This window comes from Phycodurus eques, chromosome 20 (assembly GCF_024500275.1).
Source record: "Phycodurus eques isolate BA_2022a chromosome 20, UOR_Pequ_1.1, whole genome shotgun sequence".
Taxonomy (NCBI): Eukaryota; Metazoa; Chordata; class Actinopteri; order Syngnathiformes; family Syngnathidae; genus Phycodurus; species Phycodurus eques.
Window position 1 is genome coordinate 4,705,615 of NC_084544.1, and position 23,537 is coordinate 4,729,151.

Below are 23,537 nucleotides of genomic sequence, written 5' to 3' on the forward strand. Positions count from 1 at the left end.
TAATTCCCACAAGAGTGGCAAAACATTATTTTTTTATTAGACAAGGCCTGTCCAAATGAAGCTCCTCTCCAGACTTCACCATAGTTTCTTGGCACCAAAATGCCACAAGATGGCGCCAAAACAATACTTCAAAAAAAAAAAAAAGAATAGTGCCATTTATAGTGTACTTAGGATCTTTTTCACCCCAGCCAAGTCCTTCTTATTACTGGTGACACAATTTTTTTAAAGAAGTAAACCGACTATAGAATGAATTGTTCCCAGAATACTAGTAGTTGAATGATAGCGAGACTACCACAGAGCTGGTTTAACATCCCAAACTAAAAAAAAAGAGATCATTTGATTAAAACAATATTTATTCACTCAATTTCCACAGAGTATTTTATTTTACAGACATTCCCATAATGTGTAAATATGACACCAGACAGGGAAAAAAATCCAGTATGAAAAAAACTCATAAAAGAAAGTAGGTGATAATAAATCTTGTTCCAGAAGCATAATATACAGTATTCAACATGGCAAACGATACATTCCTCTGTTTGCTTTCATTTCACGGAAAATCATAAAACATAACATGAAGGAAAATTTGATTTGATTTATCACCTGTCGAAGCGAGACACAAAAAAAAAAAAAAAAAAAAAAAGCTGAGACAATTTACAATCATGACTTCATGCGTTTAGTTAAGAATACATCCCAAACAAAATCAGACATTCGGGTGTGATTTTCACACTTCAATACAACAAACACATTGATTCGTACTTCACGAGGCGTTTTGGTCCCACTGTAAAACAAAAATATCAGCCACATATTCAATTTTTGCCATCGGTGATACGCACTCAACATACATTCAAGCCATTAAAACGACATAACATTGTATAAACATTCTCTTCATGCAGTCCGGTGGAAGTGTCTGATAGCGAGTTAGCTCATGAACGCATCAAAACCCCCTATGACATCATAACACTTTATTTAAAATTATTATTATTATTATTTTTTTACAAACATTCATCGTCATTCCAGGCCTCGACCACACAAGGCGGCTTCACGTCCGTTTATGTGTCACTGCAGGCAAGCGAGACGTTGCGGTGTCTTGCCTCTAGTAGCAGAGTTGTACATGTAATACGAAGTGTCGTACAGGCCAAAACTAACATTTACCTCACACACACACACACACACACACACACACACACACACACACACACACACACACACACCCTCTCACATTTACTCCAAAAACCTAATCACGTGTGTGAAAGGACGCTCACAAGTGTAAAAGGAAGCCATCTCGAATCTCGAATGCTGATTGGCTCAGCCATGCATTATTTTTTGTTTTTGTTTGTCCTGACTGAGAGGTCAATGTTATTTTTGGCCTATAACACGTCATACTGTACATAGTTATGCCCCATCTTTGGTCCAATGAGAGCAAACCCTCGCACTAGCACACTGGCTACATAACAAAGCCTATTGGAATCCCCGTGAAGCTAATCTTTGGTGTGCTAAAATCCAGTTCAGGTCTCTTGCTTACGGCAGATGTGATACTGATTTTGGAGGAAATTATAGAATGCTTAGCTGTGCATGCAAGAATGTATTAACATATTTAAGAAAGTGAAATATATTATAATTTTTTTTCATTTTGCTCCCACATAAAGGACCAAATATGGTTCAAATGTGCCTCAGTGCTCCACAGAGCTTGAACATGAAAGCAGGCTTGCCTTTGTTGATTGACTAATTTGAATTGATTTACCTTTTGGTTGGCGTTTCAACCCGATGTTCAACTAATTCATATTTAAACCAAATTTATTAGATATGTGTGCTTTAAATTTCCCCGAAGACGCCGTTGCTTCCTATTTTTAAATTGCAACACTGCAAGCTTACAGTTCAAGCTGTCGGGCTAACATTTACTAAAACACATTCATTATTCATGTGAAATATTATATAACTTGTGACTGGAAGGACAAAAATGAAAATAAATGAGAGCAAAATACTTTTTTTTCCGGCAAATGAAGTGCAAATAATAGCAAGATGTTGTGGTAGATGACAATGTGTTCCTCGGGACGTCGACTGGATTTTATTTCGATGAGACCCCATTTCAATTGCTCAACTTTGTGGGAAAGCTGTTCAAATGAAAACAATTAAATTCATTAAACTTGAAGGAAGGGATACAATTTGTTGGCCTGTTTGAAGATCTAAAACGCTGTTATAAACACACAAATTAAGGTCTGTGTTGTACTGTTGTGCGCATAAAAATAAGAAAAATATAACATAAAGTATTTCATTGGATATAAAAATGTGCGGCTCTGACCCTGCTGCTGCATTGAAGAAACATTCCCAAGGCAAGTGCGGACGTTTGTGAAGCTTGGCCCAGGTGTGCGAGGCAGGAAGTGGACTCGGCTTTGGGCGAGGAGAGAGGAAGAGGTAGTTGTACGTTCCTTATTCTCGTCTCCTCCTCCTTCCTCCTTGCGTTGGAAAAGCTCACGCAGAGAGTCCCATCCACGCACTTCTCGTTGAGGACTTCATAAGTTCACTTTCGGGATCGATACAATTTCATTTCCACACGTGTGCTGTCATGTGCGCTGAACTCGGAGCTGCGTTGCTCCCTCTGGGTTGACTGTTGACGCTGAATAAGTTCATGCCGGACATGTGCTGAGACATCTGAAAGATAGGAACCATTGCAACTTATTAAAAGCCACATTTTCAGTGTATTTTAACGCACAAAAATATTCCGAGCATTAAATGTCTAGAACATACTGTGTACGTGCATGTGCCTTTAAGAGGCGGGTCCTGTTGCTGTGACATGTATACTACTAGTAAGAGCCAGAGCAACCGTAAGTGTCCAACTAGTAAGTGTCCAAAGTGTTTACAAGTAGAACTACTCAAATCAATTCGATAATGCCTAGACTGGGCTACTAGTGGGCATTTTTGTGCTACTAGTAAGGTCTAGGGGGCCACTAGTGAAGGGCACATGCCTATTCTGGTAGTGTTACTAGTGAAGCAGAGTCGTTTACTAAGGTTTAATCGTGTACTAGGAGGCCAAAAGTGGCACTAGTATTGGACAAAATATTACATTTAAGACACAGTTGTTCTCTCAGTGCGGTGAATTGTCTCACACTAGTGAGGACAAAGAGCATAGTAGTACACACTCACACATACATACGCACGTACTTGTCCAATGTTCCAGTGCAGCTGCTGCGTTGCAACCGCTTGCTGCTGAGGCAACGGCGCCAAGCCTCCAGCCTGCCGATGCGCCATCACGCCAGCCCCTTGCTGCTGCATCACTGTGGCGCTTTGCGGCTGGCCCATCACGCCTCGGGTGACCCCGGCGCCGTGACGGGCCAAGCCGCTTTGGGCCGCCATCAAGCCGTTCTGCTGCTGCCCCATCATGGCGGCCTGTGACACGGCCATGGCCCCCGCCATCCCGCCGGCCTGAGCTAACGAATGGTAAGACCCGTACGGGTGTGTCGGGTATCCCATTTGGTTCATATACAATCCTACGGGGAAAAAAAAACAGACAGGAAATCCATCATAATAACCGCTATGTCAACGAGTCACGAAAAAATGAAGAAATTTCACCCCAAAGCCAAATGTCTTAACTTTTGGGAGTACATCATGTATAATGACTTCAATAGAAAATGAAAAACAGGATCGATCGCTCACCATGAAGAGGCGCCAAACCGCTCACGTGCACTGACGGGGTGGAGCCGTACAAGGACAGAATGGAGTCCTTGGACAGCTTCCTGAACGTGCCTTCCACCTTTTTGGGGCCCGGATCCAGGAAGAGGCTGAGGTTTTCAGGCACAGAGGCGGTCACTCTGCTCTGAGGCAAGAAGGTGGAGGCAGCCTGAAGTTGATGAAACTTTGTTTTAGTCCCCGCCAAAAAAAGGAGAACATTTCTTATAGATCTAGGTACAGGAGTATATATTCCATACTGTGTTCTTTGTGAAGGAAGTAGAAGGATCTGAGAGGTGACTGAGGAGATCCAAGGCAGGGTGCACCGGATTAGAACCTGCCGGACTCTCAGTACTGGCTGGAACACCATTGGACGCTGCAGGACTTGGAGCGGGAGCATCTAGGAGATATTACAAACATGGATGTTCTTATATTTCATCCAAACGTGAGTTGATGAACCTTGGTTTGCGCACCAGGGTACGGAAAAGGACCTTGTCGGAAGTAGGGGTTGAACCCAGATGTCGACTAGTCGACGAGTCAAATTTACAAACGTTTCAAGCTGGTAGTCGACTAATCGAATTTACTGAGGACTTTCGGCTCGCCCATTTGCTGCCGTCGCCTGACTATCACGTCAAAATATGTCTTTACATGAAACCTGTCCCTGATGCAAAAAAAGGTCGGAGAGCTGTCGTGTGCTGAAAGAATATCAGTGACGTCATCGATTAATCGACTCAGACTCGACTTCCGTCACATTATAGTCGACTACAAAAAAAGAATCTCGAGTCATTCAACCCCTAGTTCGAAGCATACAATTGTCTATTGTTTCGTATTCAGATGAAGAATAAATACTGAAATAGTACAAGCCAAACAACGAACCGTTTCATTAATAAAATTGATGAGTTCCAATGCTTTAGTTTTGTTTGTGTATCTAAAATCTGAAAGAGAGGCTCACAGAACAATACCTAATCCCAGCAAGTCCGTAACACATTGAGAGTCTATCTTTGGGCTGACGTCTTTTTTCTGTCAAAAACAGTAAAAAGAGTCAATGAATGCAACACACTTGCACGCAACGGCAACGCATCATTCTTGCAGCTCTGTGACGTACTCACAATTTTCATTTTCTCAAACACGACCGGTTCCTTGGGGATGTTCTCACAGCTCTTTTCGTTCTGTGTAGAGAATGTGTCTTAAAATATCCCGGCACACTCGTTGTGAGATTTTGCTGACTCACCCTGAGCATCTGGATGTCAATGACCTTATCCATGTACTTCTTCTTGTCATACTTGTCCCTGATGAAGTTCTCTGCCGACTGGTCGCTCTCGGGCCGCTGGAAGCATTCGGGTAGGAACGCTTCGTAGAGGCGTTTGGCCTTGGCGTTTCCCAGCTCCTGAACACACTGGAGTAGGCCAAATTGAATCGCGGTGATGCGTTGACAGGTTTCTCATTCAAACATGAGAATTAGGGACACGTGATGCATCACTTTATGCATTGATTCTTCAAAGCATGTGCGTCTGTTTATAAGGGTCAATTTGATTACACAACAAACAACAAGTTAGGGATATTGTGCTTGTTTGCATTTTCAGCCCAATGTCCCTAACTTTTTTTTTGTGAGTACTAGTGAGTAGTGTATCCCATTTCAAACTGCCTAAATCACAGAGAAAATGTCATCTGACCTGAACCTGCTCTTGCGTCCACTGGTCCAAGTTGACGGACTTGACTTTGGAGATATGGACACCGAGGTTTCGATGAATTCCGGCGCATCTTATGCAGATAAAGATTCCCAAATTCCACGAAGCCCATCTGGGACCTGGAAGACAGATTGATTTGGACTTGATGTAGTATTCAGGTGCTCACCCTGAATAAGAAAGGCTCTTAAAGAAGACAAGTTGAAGAACAACGAGGGAAAGAACCCAATTATTGTGAGTCCCGTTACAGAAAGTCATGCCTGAGACCTCAATTAAAAGCCACAATTCAGCAGGGAACTCATTTAATCTTGTGTAAATCGGGCAGTGTCCTGACACATAATAGCATCCAATAGGACCGCGAGCCTATAAAACGGAGACTGAGTGGGGAAAGAAGCTTCACAAAAAGACACGGATGCACGAACAAGCAAGAAAGCCTGCACACACAGGAGACTGTATCATTAACTATAGACCTCAACATTAGGATTTTAGCATAACATTAGCATTTATCTTGACAGAAAAAGTGTTTGATAACCTTACGAACAGAGTGTGAGTGCTTTTGCCACCTCCGGTAAACAAAACCGATGGGAGGCTAGTTCTGGGCTCACTTGTTGCCGCACTGTGGCTCTTTCAGCGCTAGATGGTGGAAAAGCCCTTGAATTGGAACTTCCTCAAATGGAGCCCCCCCCCCCAATGAAAGAGGAAGTTGTGTATTTGGAGAGAGAGACCTTCCTCTTCATTTTGTGCCCGAGGCAAATGAATAATGACATCAAATCTTGGTCCTATTTTCTGATGGTTGAAATATGTTGTTTATTCCTTGGGGAAATAATTTACCACTTGAGGCTTTTTTTTTGGGGGGGGGGGGGGGGGGGGGGGAGAAAAATGGGCAGACATGGCGTGAAGATAAATGAGAGGTTTATGTTCAAGTCTGTCTGGCTCAAGCATTAGCTGTCACGGTGGCTAATAATAGAATTAATGTGCAAAGCCTGCTTAACTGCGGCAAACACTTGTGAGGGATTATCAAATATGTGGAAAACTCCCTGAATGGAAGAATCAGTTTGTCCTCGACATTTTTTCCTCCCCAGTCCCCCTCATGTTCTTCCCTCTCTCACACTTTTATCCATTTACCACAGTTTGACCTTTTTTGTTCTCCCCTCTGAATTACTGCAGTTTCACACCCTTGTAGCCAACGCTACCTTTGTTTCTACTGGATTCGGTCGAATCGTAATAGAACGGGTCAATTTGGCCTATAACGAGATAGGATAGTGGGTTGTCACGCTTTAAAAATGGTTTTAATTTTCCCTTTTCTCATAATTTTTTTGCTCCCTTTGATCAAACTTAATAGCAGCTCCATCACTCATCAAATCCAAGTAACCAAACAAAACAATTGCATTTGGTTGATGACCAGTTAGGGATAACTTTTCTCTTATTTCTAGTACTCACACACTTCATTCACTTCGTTAATTCTAAATAATGGTCCATTTAAATACCGCCTACAGATATTGTAGACAGATAGCAATTATGCAGCAACACAGTAATATTTGTACAATTACTGCGAAGTGCAATGTATAATATTATTGACATATATAATAATGAAATAATTAATTATAATACTCCAAATATCTGCAATGTGTGAAACTATTGATATGCATAATAGTTCTACTGAACACTGAAACGTGCAAGAAGTTATAGGCATTAAAATGACAAAATTTAGTCACATTCTGCAGTCACATTTGAACAATAAGTGAAAATGAAAAGTCCAACTAGCAGTTGGTAGCTTCGCCCTTATTACTGATCTGCACAAAAATATGCACGCTAGGGTTAACATATGCCCCATGCACCAAAGGTCAGCTCGTGTAGCTAATTATGGATGTGTGGTCCTGATGTTTGTAAAAGGTAGCATGGCAACCAGATAAGCTCTGAGGTGGGGGAGGCGTGAGATGACTTGGACATGTGGAATGAATCACACCGGCACACTGCGCCACACCAGCCTCTTTAGTGGCCATCCGTAAGGCGTTATGTATTGTTTACTGAAACCGTGGACACCTCCGGCTACTGTGAACAGAAATAGTCGGGAGAGTAGGAGGCACATTTCGAAAAAGAAATGATATTTTTAATGTATCTTTGTTCATCTATCTATACCAGTGACAGGCAGAACCATTAAATTTTCTACAACCAGCTGGCAGAAGGTGCAAATAACCTGTGGATCCACCGGTTGCCATATACAGGAGATGGCACAAGATGGCGGCAGAGCACGTAAAACAGAGAGGATCATAAAGTATGAACACCATGCATCTAGCATGTACACATCATGAACCCATGTCACATAAACAAGTGCATTCAAGAGGTAAATGATTCAACACCATCACACAAGCCTCAACAACAGTATTAGCAAGGGTACTAACCTAAAAAAAACACACTTGCCCAATCAATGTGTGCATTTACACTTTACACAAACAGTATTAAGTCATCTTTTTGTATTTACATACAATAATAAATGTTAGGGAATACCGTAAAATTGTAACGGCAAAGTAAATTACACAGGCTAAGAAGCAGAAACAGTGTCACTTTTGACTGTGCACATGGTGCATTCAAGGAACGCCGACAGCAGTGCTGTAAGATTAGTCTACTGTAAAAAATTTACCCTGCCCCAATAAAAGTGGGAAAACACTGGTTTATGCATTGAGAACGACCCCAAAGAAAGTTTCCAGAGGTGACTGATGAGTCATCCTGGAGCAAAAAGACCATCAGGTTTGGTTTTATAGCCTTCAAATAGCAGAGGTTACGATGAGCATTGTGCACAGAGGTGGGTAATAAAGTTTCCAACACTCTGAATTCATTTGTAAAATCCACAGATGCATTTTAGCCACACTGGCTGGCTTACACACACACGTGCACGGGAGGGCTGCAGGTGCATAAGGCTCATTAGCTGACATCCCACAAGGATAAACGCTACTTTCGGCACTTAATCCCGCGGAGCTGCAGGTATTGTCAGAGCCTGTGCACTACTTAATTTCCCACACTCAAACATACAGCTCCTGTACAATGTGTCGACATGAGGATTTACTTGACAAATCTAAGAAATGCCACGCAGAAATTTACATTTTTTTGTGTGACAATATACAGCAAGCATCAATATGCGTGTCAATATAATTTAGAAACATAAATTATCTTGCTACAATACGAAACTGACAAAAGAAATCTGGATTATTTCCTCGAAACCGATCACATTTATGGCCTGTCTCACTTTAAACTTGTCCCTCCATTGAAATGATTGTAAATGCCATTCATTTTTTGTGTGTTTTTCAATAAGAAAAATAACACGAGAATATTTTACTTGATCAAAGCATACAGTATTGACATAATAAAACAGATTAAAGGATAAATTAATTTTTGCCACATTTTCTTGCATCAATTCAATGGACATTGTGTTACTCCTTCTGGTGCGAGCGCCTTGGCCACCTGGGGGCAGTATAATACAGACATACGGGTATACAGTACATGAAGACGATCTGTCCTCTGTAAGCTACAGTAATATTAGTCGTTCTTCGCAGAGGATAAAGAATATATGCCTGTGATAGTAGTTATATTGTCTGTCTACATGTGTGCATGCACACACGCACGCATGCACACAGTTATCCTCCACTTCCCAGCACCGAAAGCCCTTCAGGACCCCTAAAGCTATCCGGTGACCCAGCAGTGCCAGTCTTTGCTAACAAGCAGATGGACCCTGATGAATAATGTACTTACATTCTTACCATATGTGCTGCAATGTAAAGACCAACTGTGCTGGGAAACTTTTTATTCCGATTTTTATTTTATTTTTTTGTCAGGAATATACATTAAATGAAGCCGTCAAATTAAATGGTTTCTCTGTTTTGTGGATTTTCACCTATTGCTATCTGCAATGTGTCCCCTGTGGTAAAAGGAGGTTCACTGTCAACACTATTACACGAGTGTACAAACCAATGACTAAGTTGTCGCCTCTTTGGCTGTGTCACCCTCTCCTTAACTTCGTGACTCATGGGATGAGAAAAATCCCTGCTGGCATCTGACTTGATAAGACACGTGAGGGGCGGGGCTGGAAGGCATCACGTCAACATTTAATTGAGAAGACAGTGAAGTGATACACGATACGGAGACTGGTTTGGGACCATTAAAAAAAAATGATGTGATTTGCAAATGTGTTAGCATTTTTTTTTCCTTACATGTTTTTAATAGCACTGCATTGTAAAAAAAAAAATATATATATATATATATAAAACAGCAACATAAAAGAGAATGTAAAGAAATATACTGGTTTTATAAAGTAAGTATAAATTAAAACAACGTAATTAAATCGAAAGTACTGTCGTATTCGTATGTTGATGTGTGCCTTCAAGGGGCGTGGCCTAGTGAGCAGCTCGCCTAACCCAAGTAATGACTTGAGACCTACTTCTGTCATGTACATAGGTGACTAACGACGACGTAAAGCTAAAGCGTTGCACCGAAACAAATGATATTACCGATAGGTGCACGCTTTCACTGCGCGGTAATATTGCCTCACAGCGTCCTCATTGTGTCTTTTTGTGGGTTTGCGTGTGCCGCCGCTTTGTACGCACTGGTGTTGCCACTTCCTCCTTAGAAAACCCTGTGGGAGGGAGGTGAGAAATGCACAGTAACAAGATTACAACAAACCAAGATGAGCTGAGAGGCGGATGTTGAGTGGACAAATGCTTTTAGGGCGAGTTTGTGTGTGTGTGTGTGTGTGTGTGTGATTGTTTTAGTGATGACAGCCCATGAGTTACACTTAAAAATGCACGTATAATGTGATTGCTTGTGGTGAAAAGGTACAAAGTGCAAATGTTTTGTTCGTGTACTTCAGTAGACTTTTCGGGAATCTACACTTTTGAGTGTTTCTTCTTCTGGCAGTTTTTTGTGGCTTTTATTTGATGCATTTGAAAACAGATGTCTGTATTTTTAACAGTAGACATGTGCCCTTTTCTCCCGAATCTCCTCTGTCATCTAATTCCGATTCGATTTGCTGCCTGAAGTCATACGAATGTTAATAATAATGCAATGCAAAGAAATGTTGGATTATGTACAACGTATGTCTGATTTCGTAAACAAATCGATTCTATCCAACCACTCCCGATTATAAACGCCCTATAGGACTGAAAACCATGACATTTCATTCACGGGGTACATACACTCAAGCTACAGTAAATACAAAAAGTCTACACACCCCTGTTCAGATGCCAGGTTTTTGTGATTACAAAAAAAGGAGCCCAAAATAAAGTATTATTGTGACCTGTATCCCGTACAACTCATTGGAATTTTTTTCGAAATCTTTTCGAGGCATAAAGAGAAACAACTGAGATAATGTGGTTGCACAAGTGCGCACACCCTCTTACAACTGGGGATGTGATTGTGTTCAAAATTAACCAATCACATTCAACTCATGTTAAATGGAGTCAGCACCCACCTACCACCATTTAGAGTGCCTCTGATTGACCCCAAATGAAGTTCTGTTGTTCTAGTGGGCTTTCTTGTCATTTTTTCCCCCCTTTCTAGCAGAAGCCTGAAGGTTTGTGCTAACACTGACTGCTATTTTGAACTGTTCGTAATTCTTTCCAGCTGAAGAAAAACAGCCCCAAAGCATGACGCTGCCACCGATATTATTCACACTGGGTACGGTGTTCTTTTGGTGATGAGCGGTGTTGTGTTTGCGCCAAACACGTCTTTTGGAATTATAGCCGAAAAATTCAACCTTGGTTTCATCAGACCATAACACATTTTCCAAAGAGTGGCATGACATTAGAAACTCTTCTCTAGTGCAGATCCATAAGCAAGCACGACAATAAATAAACAAATATTCCGTGACAGCATCAGGGATTCACAAACAAGATCCGGTACGTTTTCTCATTCCCTGTATGATCATGTCGAGCTACATAATATCTTGTCTTGTTGCGAGACAAGGTCGAAAGGCCTAATGAATAAATCACAACATTAAAGCACTCAAGACCCTGCTTGCTGATTCTCATTAAATATTTGTGAGGCCGGCAACTCATGTGACTCCTGCCTCCATTTAGCAGGTAAATAACGGCATAATAAGAAACATGCACACACACACACGTCCACTTGGAACCTGCTTAGTCATTCCACCATTCCTAATATTCTCGTCAGCAGTGACTTTCATGGATTTACAACTGAGATGGAAGTGCTGTTGCACTCCTATCGAATCATATCTCTCGAGGTCTGAAGTCGTCCAGGTCGACGCCGACGCTTTACCCACCCAAGAATCCCTTCTAGAAAGACTTTTGACGCAACGTGTGTGTCCGTGGGATTTTATTTGTCTTTTTCCATCCGTTCAGTAGAGCTCATTGGTCGCTGATGTTCCCAACTCATCCAATCGTGCCTTTTGCCTGACAACGATTCACTTTCACATTCACACTGTCACCGAGTGGGAATTGCCTGCACCAAAGTCAAGCAAATATGGTAATACGCCATCAGTCCCTCTAAGATTCCAAAAGATTAAAAAATAACCAAAACAAACAAACACTTGTTCCAATTTCTGTTGAGCCTCTTGTCCGACTTCCCTATTTGTGTCCAAAACAGGTGCATTTGCCCACGTGGAAAAACAGGTTTTACAAATTTACTATTTTACAAATAGCTGAAGACACAATTAATGGGCACACAACAACAACAAAAGAAAAACACTCCAACAACACAATTTGTACAAGAAAACAAAGGTGCTGGGAAATAACGAAATACAAGTACTCAAGCAGATTTTTCAGCTATCTGTACTTTTAGTATTTCACTTTTTTGTTGGTTTTTTTGTTTGACTTTTTTAGTCCCTATATTTGTCAACACTTTCTGTTCCTTACTTTGTCAAAACAGACTTGTTACTTTTTTCAGCCTTTGCAGAACAAGAAACAACGTAAAAAAGACGTACATGGACAAAAGTAACGCTTGAGATCTTGATTGATTGAGATCTTTGGGCTTCATATGGCAGAATAGGAACCAGGGAGCATTAACAACGCTGACGTGACAGATTTGGAAAAGAAAGATATTCCCCATCCATGACCTTACCTATGATAATTGCTTGATGTTGTCTGCTGTATATTTAAAAACAAAAAAATTGCGGATGTGTTGTGCCACCTAAAAACCACAAGATCTTGGCACAAAAACAAAAAACACATACAATCACACCATAACCCCCCCCCCCCCCCCAATTGTTAGCTAATTTAGCATTGTATTCATTAATCAGTCGCATGTTAGCTATGGGAACTTGTTTAGCATAAAAGCCTGACCAAACGTTAGCTAGCATTTTTAATCTTGTTTGTTGAAGTTTTTTTGAAATAAAATTTTCTCTTTTTGTATTGTTGATTGTATTGTTTTATCTGCACCACAATGACAATAAAGGATTTCTATTCTATTCTATTCTATTGTATTCTCAGTGAGAACACAACGATAGTTAAAAGGAATACTATTTTGTGTGCACAAAAGTTTCATTTTCATTGTGTCGAGTCAAAATGGATATGAAAAATCAAAATCAAAATCAAAAACAAAACAAGTGCATTTCAGAGTCCATACCTTTACTTTTATAAGTGTTTGCACTCCTATAAGTACAAGGGGGAAAAAAACAAAAAAAAACTTTCCCACCTCTGCAAAACAAGCTGCATGCATGATATTATTACATCACAACCTTTCCAATCAGCTTCTAAACAGGAGTGAGTTTTAACGTTTTAACACTAAATGATCATGAATTCCAGTTCTTTTACATATATTCTGACAGGAGGCGGCTCATGTCCTGGCTCATCCAAGGAGGCAAACATTTCCAGGAACAAGGGCGGTGAACGCAATGGTGCATTCGCCCTGAGATAAACACACCACGCATGGCATTGCAGGTTGTATTCAGCAAGAAGACGACCCACCTTTTGATTCGCAGTCCGCGCAGAATTTATTCTCGTCCAACGCCAGCAAAGAGTTGAGCACCGACTGGTATCTGTCGACGTCTTTCACAGATTTGCCCGTCATCGTTGCGCAAGTTGACCTCACCTCGGTCCGTCCGCGGAATCACGAGCAACCTCCTTGATTCGATTCCTGGAAGCGGTGAGCGGCACACTGGCGCTCCTCGATGGGATGAGGAGGAGGAGGAGGGTGACGATGATGATGTTGAGGAGGATGATGGTAGTGGTGGTGTTTAAAAAAAAAAAAAAAGAAGAAAAGACAAAAAAAAAAAAAAATATATATATATATATATATATATATATTAATGATAATAATAATAATAAAAAATCAATCACTGACTTTCCAAAAAGCTCCACCCTCGAGCCCCCCGCTTTCACTCCTACTTAACATTTAATTGATCAACCCAGCAAGACACGCAATTATTCAACTGCTGCTCTTCCCCAGAGACATCAAATATACATAGATACCGCCTGCCGCAGAATCGTACGTGAACGTCGCCGCCATATTGAAAGTGGCGAAACGGCAAGATGGGCGGAGATGGCTGATTCATTTGCACCCCCCCACCCCCTACTTTCTTGTCCATTTCTCTCAATGACCAACTTCTAAATCAAAAATAAGTTTTAAATCACCCTTTTAAGTCTGATTTTGTTGACATTTTTCTTTTAAATGTTAAAAAAATGGTTTTATCACAGACATATTTTAAACAGTAGTAATTATACTCTGAAGTTGTGTCATCCCAACATACGCGCAACTCAACATTTTCCTAGAGGAAGAGGGGGAAAAGTGAAATAAATTACTCAACAATCTAATTGCTCTGATCACAATAATACCTGAGGTAAGTCCCTTCTTCTTCTTTTTTTTTTTTTTTTGCATATTTTCTCAATTTTGGAAAGCGGCCTTCAAACAATGAAGTCTTTCCCATAAATGATTAGACTTTCAGAATTATGCACTCTTATTTCTGTTAGATGCTTAGCTAAAATTTCTCATACTATGAAGGTTTCCCGATTGTTAAGGGGTGAAAAAACAGTGGAAAACTTTGATATAAATCACCTAATATAAAAAACGATTAATCAAAATTAGTTCATTGTATTCGGAAAACCGACGTTGCATCGAGCTACATTTCAGGATCTTCTTAATATTATAGGCACAGAATGAATGTCAAATAGTAATATCTAAATATTTCTCATTACAGTGTTGCATGAATTGGTAGCTGTAAAACATGAAAATATTTGGATAATATATGCATTAGGTTTTGCTGATTTATATCCTAAACATATAGTAAACATTTATAATAATTAAAATAAAAGCTACGTAGGTCGTTATTGGTGCTTGTTTCCCAAATATAATTTGCGAATGTGTACATATTGGTGCACTCAAGTCTAATGGTTGTGACTTTCTGACGTTCTTTTCCATTGACTTCTATTAGTTTACAGGGGCAGAGTGACACGTTGAATATGGCGGACGCGCTGACGTATCCTAGCAACGGGCCAACCCGCTCTCATTGCCTTGCTAAATGAATAACGAAACTTCTTTCCTAACGGTTTTGCAGTATTAGCTACACTGCCACCCTGTGGTCGGATAAAGCGTGACATGCTTTGGACGTTTCATTTTCTGGTTGCTTCTGGACTTCCTAAACGCAAGAGGGCAGTCAATGAAGGGCCGAGTGTTGAAAAACAATATACATTTCTAAACACAGAAATCACATTTCATTTTCTTCAAAATAATACTGACCGAACATTCGCTCTATATCTATATCTATATCTATATCTATATCTATATCTATATCTATATCTATCTACATATATAAGTAGTTGAATATATATATATATATATATATATATATATATATATATATATACATATATATATATATATATACATATATATATATAATACAGTACGTCTGGTAAGTATAATTTGGTATAATCTAATTTATTTGAATATTTACTTTTCAAGGAATTTTTTAAAATGTGATTTCACCGCTTTGCTGGTGAAACTCCCTCTAATGCTTTCTTTTCATTTTCGTGAATAACCGGAAGTAGTATATATTTAACTCTAACTTGATAGCTGGAAGCGAGGAAGTGTGGTTGCTAATACGGAAACAGTTCCAACGCTACCATAAAACTAATTTCAAAGGATTTGTAGCGACTCGCCTTTGTTACCGTGTACTCATATTAACTTTCTCCACAATGTCCCGGCAATCCAACCGCACAACAGACAGCAAGAAAATGGTAGGCAGCTCTATAAAGGATGATGAAAACGTTAATGTTGCTCTCCCAATGCAAAGCTAGCAGCTTTCACACAGTCTATCACGTTGACTTGCACTAGTTTCGCCCTCACCCGTTTCCCCATGTATGCTTTTATTTTATGTTTTTCTTCTTTTCTTCCCCAAATATGACCGTGAGAACTGATGTGTTGTGTAACTTCTTTCCTTGCAGAATTCCGAGCTGTTCACGCTGACCTACGGAGCCCTGGTCACACAATTATGCAAAGACTACGAGAATGATGAGGAAGTCAACAAACAACTGGACAAGATGTGAGTCTATCAAAAGCAGCATCAAACTACATGTATTTATGTATTTTTTTTTCCAATGGCAAAATGCAAATCTCCTAAAAAAACAAAAAGGTATGGTTATTTGGGCTTTTGGGTGAAATGTCAGCATGGACTTAAAATGCACTAAAACCTTTATGTGACCTTTATTGAATGCAGATGTCCAACTGTTCAATGTTTGAGTACTTTTTGCACAACTTGTTGTTCTCTAACAAGTAGTTGAATGGCAAAATATAATGCTTGATTCATCAATGAACCAATAGAGTTCCTGGTTTAATGAGAATAGTTATTTAAACAGTCCCCAAATTGCCAGTTTTCCCATTGTGGGACTGATAACAGTAATCTTATCTTCACTCTTTTGTCGTCATGAGACCAAGACGACGCCTAACAATTGATCAATTGTACCTGGCCATTGTGAGGCTTTAAACAGGATTTTTATATAGTGGACTAAGTAGTTAACTCATCTGTCAAATAAACATTCGATTTGGAGCACTACTCGGGCGCACTGTCAATTATGTCATTGCTGATGCAGAATTGCAACTGCAACATCAGCGAGGTGGACTTTCTGTAGTGAATATAGGACAAAAAAAGAAAATGCACACAACCACATACCAACATCTTCAGTTGTTTTCTTTAAGATTAGATTTAAACGTCCTTTAATTGCTCCTCAATAATGCTTTGTAGATGTTACTTTATTAGTTGTTTCAACTAGACTTTACGCCGATCTGATCGGTGCGATCGGTATCTGCCGATAATTAGCATCTTATGCTGATCGGCTTTCATGTCATCATTCGCCGATCCGATCAATGACGTCATCGATCGGCTCCGCAAAAGACATTTGACTCCACGTCGCCGTCGCCTTTTAAATCCAAAAGCTAGTTTATTTTTAGCCTTGTCTTGTGGCGCAGTACTGTAACCATCTGACGGCCAAGAGAGTTTTTTTCAATCTTGTCGGTGAAAAAACATGTCGTCTGTGTGGGACTATTTTGCGCCCCAAAACACCCGTACATATAGCCGGGACAGTGAGAACGTTAGAGTAAGCATGTCATTAACAGTATTTATTAAAGTATTTAATTGCAAAATAAAGTAATTTAATTACAGTAAGTTAGCACCCATTATTTCTGTCATGTTGTAATGTTGATTTGACCTAAACTTATGTCAGTGGCCAATCTTTGAATGGCCCCTAGAGGTATTTGATCTTTTCACTTTTGTCTAAAATGCTAGAGAATAATTTAGAGCTGGGATGGGCCCGCGACCCTTGTGAGGATAAGCTGTACAGTAAATGGATGGATACAGTATACAGTACACAAGTATATACAATAAATGAAAAAGCCATGTAAATGGACACATTACTCCATCTTGCGATCACATCAGTGATCGGTTATCGTTTTTTTAAACTTGCTGATCGGTGATCAGCCCCAAAGCTCTTGATTGTGTAAAGCCTCGTTTCAACATTATTAATATAAGTAATATAACTTGTGATATTGCTGTCATAACAATTTAATTTCCCTCACGGGATGAATAATGTTTCTATCTAACCACGAGTCCGCCGTTGCTGCCCTGTTTACCGAATATTTTCAAAGCAAATCCCCAAAAGACGACGACTGTACACATTGCGTGGCATCTCAAAACAAATTGCGGGCGTTCCTGCCTCATGTTTCCTGGCCTCATATGAGTTTATCAGCGTTGTTCAGTCGGCCAGCACATCAGAGACGACGGACCTTGTGGAGAATTAGAATCCTCTGCCAGGTGTTTGAACCAACCATGTGTTCTGTGTCATTACAGGCAAATGTCCATTTGACGTTTTTAATTATTTTTTTTAATTTCCCCTCTTCTCGCTTTTCATAGGGGTTACAACATCGGCGTGCGTCTCATCGAGGACTTCCTGGCACGCTCCAGCGTCGGCAGGTGTCAGGATTTCCGAGAAACAGCCGATGTCATCGCTAAGGTGATTGGATGCCTCCAGGCTAATCAGAGCGTGACCGTGGACGTCTTCCAAAGTGGGGGGCGGGCGAGAACAGATACATCCAATTTAGAGAGAGGCATCTTGATGAAACATTCTCGAAATGCCGAGTGAGAAAAGGGGAAACTCACTTTTACTCGCAGATACAGTGGATATAAAAAAGTCTATAGGTTTTATAAAAAAAAAAACCTGGGAAAATGTGTTATGGTTCCATGGAATCACGGTTAAACCTTTTGGCCAATATCCTGCGTTTTGAATTTTTAGTATGTGTTCTTATCGACAAGACCTTCATATGTACAGCTGGCTGGGACATAATCCTGTTTCCATTTCCTGTGAAGCACGTGTTCACGTCTCACTTCCTTCCTCCTCCCGGCATGTTCTGTAAAGGGCAGTCTTCCTTTATGACCCCAGAAACAAAACATATCCAGGCGGAACCGCGTGTGCAACTGCAACCTTCCCATCTGCTTTCAATGAGTTTAATGCGTCACTGCGTACACATTATTCTGTACTTTTCTCATAACTGAGCAGACCACAATACGACCACAGCAGTGATGAAAACAAACATTTTTCGGAACATAAAAACTCCATAATGCATACACTGAGTATTTTCCATATGCACAAAATCAGCGCAGGAAGCATCTGTGTGTACGTATTACAAAGAAGCCAGATTTCCTGAAGCTGCTCCATTCATCCAGATTTTCCACCGTGGCATTTTTGATCCCGTTTTCAATTTCAGCGGTGGCTCGCATCTTCACGCAGGTGGCGTTTAAGACCTACCTCGGGGTCACCCCCAGCGTGACCAACTGGAGCCCGGCCGGAGACGAGTTCTCCCTCATCCTGGAGAGCAACCCGCTGGTGGACTTTGTGGAGCTGCCCGATAACCACAACACCCTCATCTACTCCAACCTGTTGTGCGGCGTCCTCAGAGGAGCTCTGGAGATGGTAACGTCACAGCGTTGGCAATTACCAAAAGCATTTTCCTGTTCCATTTCTCTAACCTGTGAAGCTAGGAAGGCCACATTATTGTTCAGGCATATTAGGTAATGTGCTGGTTGGATATGGATTTAAAAAGGAATTGTAATTGTAAATTTTGAAGGCTTTGTCTTCTGTTGATCACGGTATGAGTGAAGTAGAACATGATGGTGAACTTTTCCAATTCCAGGTGCAGATGGCTGTGGATGTGAAATTTGTCCAGGACACACTGAGGGGGGACAGCGTGACAGAAATCCGCATGAAGTTCATCAAGAGGATTGAAGAGAACCTCCCTGCAGGAGATGAGTGACACAATGACTTGAGTCAAAATTCTGCCTCATTAGCAACAATTTTATTTTCATTTTATTTTATTTGGGAAGATGACACTTCGTTTACAGACTGGAAAAGACTATTGCGATTCAGACGACACTGAATCCTCCACACATTTGTGTGGCCCTGCTGCAAATGATAAAAACAATCCTGAGAGCTGATCTGCAGCCAAGTGCGGATCTGTCACTGTTGAGGGGGGCTGGCTTTTCCCCCACTGCTTTCTCTGAAACATCCAACCAAATTATTATTATTATTTTTTTTTTGTGTGTACGTTGAGTCACTCAATTGAATGCTTTTCCTTTTTTTTAATGTCTATATTGCTGCCAATAGTCTGGCATATTAAATTAATGATGTATGTGCTAATAAATATTTGATTTCAAGGTTTGTCTTTCGGTTTAAATTATTTTTAAAAATGTATTATTATTATTATTATTATTATTTTTACATACACTACACACATTTTCAGTAATCCTGAAATTAAACCCGAAAGCAGAATACCCCTAACCTTTTGTGAGTATTGAATTTTTTTCCTACACACAAACACGTGCATACATGCCTTTTGTGTATTGTTTTCGTGTTGACCTCTTTTTTTTTTTTTTTTTCGAGGCCCGCTGCCACCCTTTAGAGGCAAACAATAACACGTGTGTAGGCGTACGTGTTTATGCATACGTTTGTCCACCGGGCATCGCCTGCCTCGCGGGCAACTGGTTCTGGTCATCACACCTGTGAATAGCTTTTCGGTAACAGGGAGGAATGGACAAACTTCCCATTTAGATGCAGCGCAAACCTTGTCAATAATTGCAAACAGATGTCTAGTCACGCACACAGCAAAACATACATGGATAAACAAACAGATCTCTCATTAGCTTTGGATACTGCCAGTATTGGCTGTATTTGTAGGATTTTTGTCTTTGTATCTAGGTAAAATAACGCATAACGAATGGGAATGTTCTCAGAATAACCACCAGAGGGCACTGTTTACATGACGTCTGTGCTGTAGGCATGATTGTTCACCAACAAGAAGCAGAAATGGGTTCATTTTGCATTTCTGGCCCTTGAGAACTACTCTGGGAACCTTCGAGTGCCATATTTGAAGGGGTTTAATCTCAACCTGCCAGAGTACATAAATTATAGGATACAATTTCAGGTTTTGAATATGGAAAGGCAAAACAATCCACAGCGGGTGGCCGGTGCCAGTATGTGGACTCTTAGGAATCATCCCGCTCCTAACTGCACTCATTTTAAAGGAGAAAGTGAGCATCGTCAGCATGCAGTGAACCCCGTGGGCCATTAGGCGAGCTCTCAACTGTGCTCTCGACTAAACACCCTGTAGGCCAGTGATGTGGATGTTGGATGGAGAGCTGACAGGGAAATAGTTGTGTGTGTGTGTGTGTGCAGAATTAGACCTAGCAGAATTAGAGGAGTATACCTGGGGGATGGACAGCTGAGTTTGTTTACTTGTGAAAACCTTCTGTCATTCTGCCATATGCTTGCACGGACGGATTGGCCAAACGTATACATAGGATATATGGATAGGTGGCATACAGTATGCAGAACCAAACAAAAAGTCTGCTCACATGTGCTGTAAATATAAAGACATGCATTTCCAGCTCTGCGATACAGTGGCTATAGAAAGTCTGCACACCCCTGTTCGAATGCCGTTCAAAAATAAATCATTTCAAACCTCGAACATCTGAACTTTATTTGGGGTGAATCAGAGGCACGTTAAATGTGCCTACTCCTATTTAAAATGAGTTTAAATGTGATTAGTTTATTTCGAACGCAGTCACGTGCCAGTTATTAGAGCAACCAGATTATCTCAGTTGTTTTGAAATGATTCATCAAATTGTTTTTTTTTTTTTTACTCACAAAAACCTGGCAATCGAACAGGGGATGCAGACTTTTTATATCCACTGTTTCTACATAGATTTTTTTTGGACTAGGGAAATTCTCCAAAGTCTACCCCCTTTATTTATTTTGACAGACACCTTAGTCTCCCTGTAGCCACAAAGCATTGCATCAAAAAAAGATATTTATATCTATTGTTTGATCCCTCGGGCCCCTCCTTTTTCATTTTTAACCACCCGCAGGCCCCGGACGCAGACATTTTCTGTCATTCAGACATTTAATTTAGTTTTTATCAATGTCAAATCCAGGCACATTTAGTGTTATTAAATTGTCCTCTTGTGTTTGTTTATCTTTTATAACCCTTTCCTTATTTTCCATAAAACTGATCGATAGACCCGAAAAACAAGTAGCGAATGTCATGAGGCTGAGAAAATGTGCTCCGATCGGATTTTAAGCCAGCTGGATTTTTCCATGTGGCCTTGATGGGAAACAAATGGTGAAAAGCACACTGTGACAGTAAAGTCTGCTGTTGACCTGAGCAAAACTTTGGACATCATGGTCAATCAAAACTGAGAAAAGTGTTATATTTCTATCTTTGAGGTGTTCACTGCATGAAGTAACCCCAACATCTACTCAAGTACAGAGTGTGAGTGCTTTTGCAAGTTCTGGTCAACCAATATTTAAAATGTGATCCAGGGTTGGGATGGCAATGATACAAATGCTATTTTTCCAACCAGAAACCAGTGTACCATCAAAATGAAGTTGTTATCTTTAGTTTCATGCTATTAAAAAGTGTTTCAGATGTAATTATCTGCCGTTTGTCCTACACACGAGAGTCTGGGCTCTTTGTGATTTTTGTCGAAGTGCAAGTCATTGACTGCTAATTTGCCTATTCCACACAGTCCCACGTTAGAACGTTCTGTTTATTTGTGCAATTAATATTTCATAGACTTGGAGACAGAACGTATCCTAGGCGCCTTCCAGGTGTGTTGAACTTCGAGTCACCCCCGACTTGCCGATTCTTTTGCACTGTCTGGTCAGCAGAACGCGAGGAGATGACAGCAGGATTGACAGCACTGTTTAAGTGTGAGCGAGGAGGAGAATGCAGTGAGTCAGCGAACAAGTGTTCTTGGTTAAAAGAACAGACGGTGAATAATGTTATTGGCCGGAGAAGCAGACGTATGATGCCGTTTTTCTCGACGACAATGTTGTTGACAGACCTGAAAAGAGGCAAGAGATGTCATCCTTCGTCCATTCTACACTTTAGCGATAATTTGGGAGTTTTAGGGTACAGTTCTATCGGAAGTAATTGTTTGATTTGTGCCTTGGTTGTTAGTCTTCCCGCTTTTTGGGATTTTTTTCCCCCCCTCTGGTTTCGAGCAAGCACCATGTTGATTTGGAATGATCTGAGATTTTTGAGATCGCCGGGGTTCGTGGGTTAATACTTTTCACCTCTCTACCAGTCTTACACTCAGGATTCTTCTGTCGAGATGTTAGACTGAGAACCTTATAGATTTTAAATTTTATATACTAATTTGAAATGATTGAGGATAAAAAATTGGGACAAGACCAGTCACAGTTTTCATCTATTCTTCCCAGTGTCGGGAACACTGTTTTAAAGCAAGAATCCTATCCATTATTATTTATGTCTGACTAAAAATACTTGAGTCAGTACAATATTAACAGCACATGAATAAATTCCATTAACCTTTCGACAAGTCGCCTTTCTCAGCCAATCTTCACGCTCTCTTCCTGGTTCCGACCATCAGTGCCAAATCTCAGCTCGTCTTCCCGCTCTGAGAAAATGATCGCTCTATTTTGAACCTTAACGCTACGATTTTGATTTGCGCCTGACTCATCACGCTGGAGTCAGCAGCAATCAAATTTCATACGGGTTCATGTTCCTTGTCACCTCTCGACCCAACAGTTCGTAACTATTCTCCAAATCCTCTGGGACTTTTTGCTTTCTTTCGGAGCAAGCCCCATATTGACTTTGCATTATATCTGATCCCGTATGCTTTTTTTTTTTTTTTTTTCTTCTTCCTTTCTTCTTCTCTTCTTCTCTCCCCTCTGGGGAGACTCAAAATTTGATCTGAGGCAGTTCTTGGTCACCATATAAAACCAAATACAATCAACTTAGCATCTGCAACCCATTTCAACTTTATCCAGACTCATAGTTATTAAATAACTAAATCATACGAGTAAAACTTGCAATTTTGTGTAGCATTTACTGTATATCTGTAGTTCCACTAGGATCTCAGCAGCTGTTTGCAGGGATGCTGAAATTAAACAGAAGACTACTGACAACAAATTCATCAAGTTTAAAAGAAAGACTGCAGATGTGTAATATTTTGGGGATATCGGTGTCATGACATGTACTTTAAGTCAATTGTAGTCATAGTTCATCCCTGCTGGGCAATGTAATGCCTTGTTTTCCGTTTCTCCACCGTCCTTCTTTCTTAAGCTTTTGGGATGGGAACTGCTAAGCTGTTTTCGCTGCGCTTCCAATTTCCTCCTGCCCCTTTGTTCTTCTCCATCTCTACTGGATGAAGAGTTTTTGTGATTTTCCTTATGA

General features: G+C 40.5%; 2 protein-coding genes across 5 annotated transcripts; one reads left to right on the top strand and one right to left on the bottom strand.

Annotated features, from left to right (window-relative positions):
- Positions 1-488: 488 nt before the first annotated feature.
- Positions 489-13,782, bottom strand: smap2 (small ArfGAP2). 4 transcript variants are annotated; one of them, XR_009767265.1, is made up of 11 exons: positions 13,638-13,782; positions 13,262-13,460; positions 5,337-5,470; positions 4,895-5,059; positions 4,773-4,832; positions 4,626-4,683; positions 3,924-4,063; positions 3,652-3,835; positions 3,160-3,485; positions 2,300-2,649; positions 489-778 (listed from the first exon to the last, which is right to left on the bottom strand). XR_009767265.1 is itself a non-coding variant. In XM_061664718.1 (10 exons), exons 2-10 carry the CDS (start codon positions 13,362-13,364, stop codon positions 2,542-2,544), a joined length of 1,278 nt encoding a protein of 425 aa, XP_061520702.1. In that variant the 5' UTR covers positions 13,365-13,460; positions 13,638-13,782; the 3' UTR covers positions 489-2,541. The 4 variants fall into 4 exon arrangements, 2 of the variants coding, with proteins under 2 accessions (XP_061520702.1, XP_061520703.1); XR_009767264.1 differs by having other exon boundaries at positions 489-2,111; XM_061664718.1 differs by having other exon boundaries at positions 489-2,649.
- A 1,588-nt stretch (positions 13,783-15,370) lies between these two features.
- trappc3 (trafficking protein particle complex subunit 3) lies at positions 15,371-19,618 on the top strand. Its single transcript, XM_061664839.1, has 5 exons — positions 15,371-15,529; positions 15,737-15,834; positions 17,698-17,797; positions 18,572-18,754; positions 18,975-19,618. The coding sequence occupies exons 1-5, from the start codon at positions 15,488-15,490 to the stop codon at positions 19,092-19,094; spliced, it is 543 nt and encodes a 180-aa protein (XP_061520823.1). The 5' UTR covers positions 15,371-15,487; the 3' UTR covers positions 19,095-19,618.
- Positions 19,619-23,537: the final 3,919 nt, after the last annotated feature.

Coding starts and splice junctions, on each gene's coding strand:
- smap2 (XM_061664718.1), bottom strand. CDS start 13,364: ATGACGGGCAAATCTGTGAAAGACGTCGACAGATACCAGTCGGTGCTC. Junction 4,064..4,625: donor TACGGACTTGCTGGGATTAG/GTATTGTTCTGT, acceptor AATATCTCCTAG/ATGCTCCCGCTCCAAGTCCT. Junction 2,650..3,159: donor TGCACTGGAACATTGGACAA/GTACGTGCGTAT, acceptor CCTATCTTTCAG/ATGTCTCAGCACATGTCCGG.
- trappc3 (XM_061664839.1), top strand. CDS start 15,488: ATGTCCCGGCAATCCAACCGCACAACAGACAGCAAGAAAATG. Junction 15,835..17,697: donor AACAAACAACTGGACAAGAT/GTGAGTCTATCA, acceptor CGCTTTTCATAG/GGGTTACAACATCGGCGTGC. Junction 17,798..18,571: donor CAGCCGATGTCATCGCTAAG/GTGATTGGATGC, acceptor ATCTTCACGCAG/GTGGCGTTTAAGACCTACCT.